At 33.1% G+C, this 4,858-nt stretch overlaps 1 protein-coding gene across 1 annotated transcript in view; it reads left to right on the top strand.

Annotated features, from left to right (window-relative positions):
* The window catches only part of PLEKHA5 (pleckstrin homology domain containing A5), a gene marked incomplete at its 5' end in the record, with an annotated part of 101,168 nt that overhangs the window by 32,433 nt on the left and 63,877 nt on the right, over positions 1-4,858 (top strand). Inside the window, one exon of the mRNA XM_042781784.1 lies at positions 469-549. Within this exon, the coding sequence (XP_042637718.1) occupies positions 469-549 (81 nt within the window). The remainder of the gene's footprint in view (positions 1-468; positions 550-4,858) is intronic.

Below are 4,858 nucleotides of genomic sequence, written 5' to 3'. Positions count from 1 at the left end.
TAGAATTTTAATATTTGTAAGGACTAAATTTTTTTCTGGTTAACAATATAAAGAACTGAATACCATTTTAAACTTTATTAATGAAAAAGTAATCAATTAAATGATACTATTTTTCTCCTTTTAAATCCGTAGGTATTGTCTCCCTTTAGTTTATCCTTTGAGTCTTGATGCTTTATTTCTATTTTAGTGTATATAGGAAAAGTCATTAGTGAATTTATAAAGCAAAGCCTAGTTGCAGCAAAGTTGCAATTAGTAAGCCTTTTTATAAATGAGGAAGCATTTTTACAACATAGAATATTTGTTTGAAATGGTTTATACAAATGAAATCTATACAGCCTTGGAGTGAAATGTAAACAACTGCACTATTAGGAAGATATTAAAGTAGAGGCTATATTTACAGTGTCGTCTTTCAAATCTAGCTATGCTGTAAACTGATGTTTGCTGTATGCTCCTCCTGATTTGAAATAGATGAAAGAAAATGAACCTATTATCACCATGGTTCACACAATGATTGAGAACTCGGCGCTAAGACCCCAACTGTACCAGCAAGTAAGGTCTTGGACAGTGAATGATACTGCTTTACCATCTGCAAAATTCCTCAGTGACAGTTTTGGTTTATCCTCAGATTTACTCATAACATTAGTGTTGTTCTTATTTTATTTTTTATTTATGTTTATTTGGAAAACCACAATCCATCCATGCTTTTCAAGATGCTGCAGTATTCTTAGCATGGCTTCGCTGAACATTTTGCCGTTAAATATTAAGTGTGCCATTTTCCTAAAGTTTTTGTGTAGAGTATCTGATTGATATGCACTTGGAGGTCTGCAGTATATTTGCAAAATTTCTAATCGATTGTCATTTATTTTGATCCATTCTAATCATTATAACTGATTTTTTAGGGGGAAAAAGTTTAATTTTTTTTTTCCTTTCAAGGGTAGCACCCTACTCCCCAGTGTTTTAGCAATAGATTCGTTTTGTGTGAGTAGTTTAAGTCTAGTTTTTGGTCTCTTGATGAATGAGATCAAAATAATTTTCAAAAGAAACTACTGTGGAATGGTGAAACCAAAAGATAGACATTTCTTACCATCGGGGGGTGGGGCTCTTTTCCCTGTATTCTTCTCTTTCTTGTGGTCATCAGGATACTCACATCTTACTCCACTGTTTTGCCTAACTTGAAATAAGTGTCATGAAGTTGGTTTGGCTTTAATTTAGGAAACTTGGTAATCTGCAGATCTGCAAAAAAAAAAGTCATGATATGCATTTCTATTCAGATTTTTTTGTAATTCATGGTGTTAATGTTCCTAGCTGTGTGTTTGGCAACATGAGCTTCTTCCACTTCAACACCCCAGATTATTCTGGCCTATGATCTGTTACAGTATTTAAAAATCATATAGAAGAAAGTTAACTAGCATGAAAAATGAATATATATTTTGATTCGCATATGTAAAAGCACCTGGTACAAAAAAGTCACCTTGAGCGCACACTGTGTCATTAGTTCAGCAGCTTTGGGGTCTGCATCTTGGGGCCAGGTAACTGGGAGATTAATACAGTTAGTGGGAGGGTGACTCAGAATCTGACCACTATTTTCAGTGCATTCAAAATACATTTTATTATTGGATGTACTCTTTAATTCGTAATAAAGAGCTACACAAATTGTTAAATATTTAAAGTTAAACAGCTTTACTTTGAAAAGAAAATGTTACGTTTCAGTTCTTACAAAGTCACCATTCTATCCAAAGTGCCACACTGATAACCTTAGCATTTATTCTGGAGTTGATACCTTTTTAGTGTCTGAAACTATTAGCTTAACATTTTGTATAATGCTAAATTAACTAATTAACATGAGATCAAAGACATTTTGTTACAATTGATTATATTTTCATTTTTAACATGCATATTTTTAATAAGTGGTAGTTTAGGGATTTAGTTTGGTTTTTCTTTTTTAAATTCATCAGTATTGAAGGTTGATGATGCTTAAGTCAACTGATAATTTAAATTACTCAGAATAAAAGTTCCACTTGGAGTTTTTAAAAAATGTGAAATATCTGAAGCTGGTCTTATATAACATCAGTGACCTAGAATACTGAAAGAACAATAAAGAGATTTGTATGAATATATTTGTTCATACTAATATTTTAATTAAAAATTATTAGGAGCTCTGGTAGCATAGTGGCTAAAGCACTTGACTGCTAACCAGAAGTCTGGCGGTTCAAACCCACCAGCCACTCCTCGGAAGGAAGGTTGGGCAATCCTACTTCCGTAGTGATACTGCCTCGGAAACTCAAGGAGGGGTCACTATGAGTTGGGGCCAACTCGACGGCACATAACAACAATATTTTAATTTAAAAAAAAAAAAAAGAAGAAGAAGAAGGAAAAAAAAACTAAAATCACACAGAAGAAGAAGATCTGAATGTCCAGTGTTGGCAACCATGGGCATAGCTGAGCAATCATTTACCAGGAAATCAATGTTAACTCTTAATTTAATACTATCATGGGTAGAGAGTCTTCCCAAGACCAGGAGAACTAGATGGGCTGGCTACTGCTGCCTACTCTTCTGACTGGGATCACAACAAAGGATCCCAGACAGAAGCAGAGAACAACATACAACAAAAAATCAAATCCTCAAGAAAATCCAGACATACTGGTATGGCAGAGACTGGAGGAACCCCAAAGACTATGGCCCAGAGACACCCTTCTGACCTGGGAGTGAAACAGTTCCCGGAAACAAATGAACAGTAACATCCAAGAGGAATGTTTGCTTAGAACAAACAACTATGAGATCACAAGGACCACATTTGCCCAAAAGTAATGATGAGAAGGTAGGAAGGGATAGAAGATCTGAACAAAAGGAAAAGGGCAGAAATGGGGAGAGGGCTGACACATTGTGGGGAATGCAGCCAATGTCATGGAACATTTTGTGTCACTTTATGTAAAAACTGTAGAACGGGAAATTAATTTGCTTTGTGAACTTTCACTTAAAGCATAATTTAAAAAAAAAAAAAGGCTATGGGATCTTCAGGCATTTTTTTATAGTTTTGTTTGCTTGTTTGTTTGTTTATTTGTTTTAAAATCAGCCATTCATAGTGGGCTTAGTTATTACAGGTATCTTTAACGGCTATATCAGACACATTTCTTATGCCCTGTTTATAAATTTACACAAATTGAAATTAGATCTGATTTTCCTTAAGGCTTTCTTTTATCTTTTTTATACAAAGAAAATCTATATAATAGCTTACGTTGCATATTATTAGAGTTTGCTTTACAATGTTTTGATAACAGGTCCCTGATATTTAGCCTGAAATACAATGGTAAAATAATATTTTTATGGCCTTGTTTTATTCTGAATCACAGCTACATTTCCACAGCCACTCACTTTTTCCCCCAGGACATTTATGTTTGTATCTCCTTCTTAGAAGGAGGAGGATACCTGGGAAATTACCTAGGCAGTAATTTTCTTAAATTGGATGAATAAAAACAGCCTAAATCTGAATCAAAACAAGTGCTAAAGTGAAAGTTGAAAAATATCTTCTGCATTTATTAATCTTTTACCTTTCAGTATTATATTTTTGTACCATGGTTTCTATTTTCTCTCATGGTTAATACCAGTGAAATCAATCACCTGGTGACTAGTTACTCTAAAAAGGTACAGTCATGTAATCTTTATTTTTTAAAAAAATAAAAAATGCCCACAGTCGTATGAGCAGTTTTTAGCTCTCACAGGATATAGTACCCAATTTTACCAAATTTAAAAACATGTCTCTGAAAATAATTTTACAAGTTCATATATACATTCACATAGTATGTAGTTCATATAATTAAAAGACATATTGTTAGAAGCCAATTTTTATTAACAATAAATAGTTTCACTTAATGACGAGCCAATTTTAAAAAAGATTTTAGGCATCCTGTTGCACGATGGGAGCTCTGGTGGCATAGTGCCTAAGACATTTGACTGCTAACCGGAAGGCTGGTGGTTCAAACCACAGGCCACTCCTCGGAAGGAAGACGAGGCATTTTACTTCAGTAGAGATACCACCTCAGAAACCAAAGGAGGGGTCACTATGAGTCGAATCGACTCAATGGCAATGAGTTTGGTTTTTGGAGTTTATTACACAACGATTCTGACTTTCTCTTAAAACATAACATGATATACAGCCAAAGTTTGTTATGGACTTCTCAAATTTAAGCTTGTAATTAGTATACTGCTCAAGCTTATATAAAGATTAATTTGAAAAACAATTAAAAAGTAATACCAAGAACATCATATTTATAAGAGATGAGTTAAATCAGAAAACTATGAAGTTGAATTTTGTAATAATTAATACGATTTTCATATTGAGGACAAAATAGCAAACTTTTCCAGTCCTATTAGATGTAATTTTTTTAATGGAAAAAAAAAGATGTTGATGATTAATTTCAGTAATTTAAAACAGAATATGTTTAAAGATTAATCTTTGAAGAAGAATCTTGTTTCCTTATGCTTCCTTTCTGGTTTCTAAAAGCAGTGTATATGGAAAGATAAGTTACTTTAAGATTTTATTAGTTGGAATCTAATAGCGAGTATCTTTCTTGAATAATTTGATAAAAGATTTAAATAAATTTTTCAGTGGAACTAAAAATATAAGTACAACAAAAATAAATCTGCTTTATATATGTAATATACTTAAATGCCTATAAGGACACATCACTCCAAAATTGAAACAGGGCATTTGAATATCTTTTATTTTGTTTATGTACTAAATGATATAAAAAATAAATATGCAGAGTTCCGGCAAGATGGCGGACTAGGCAGAAGGATTGCACAGACCCTCTTCAACAAAGCAAAGGGAAACCAATTAACACAGACACAGAAGATAAT

The sequence above is a fragment of the Orycteropus afer genome, unplaced genomic scaffold (assembly GCF_000298275.1).
Source record: "Orycteropus afer afer isolate SDZICR_OR568_19922 unplaced genomic scaffold, OryAfe1.0 scaffold00171, whole genome shotgun sequence".
Lineage (NCBI taxonomy): Eukaryota > Metazoa > Chordata > Mammalia > Tubulidentata > Orycteropodidae > Orycteropus > Orycteropus afer.
The sequence above is the reverse complement of the archived record's forward strand: the minus strand, read 5'-3'. Positions and strand labels throughout refer to the sequence as shown.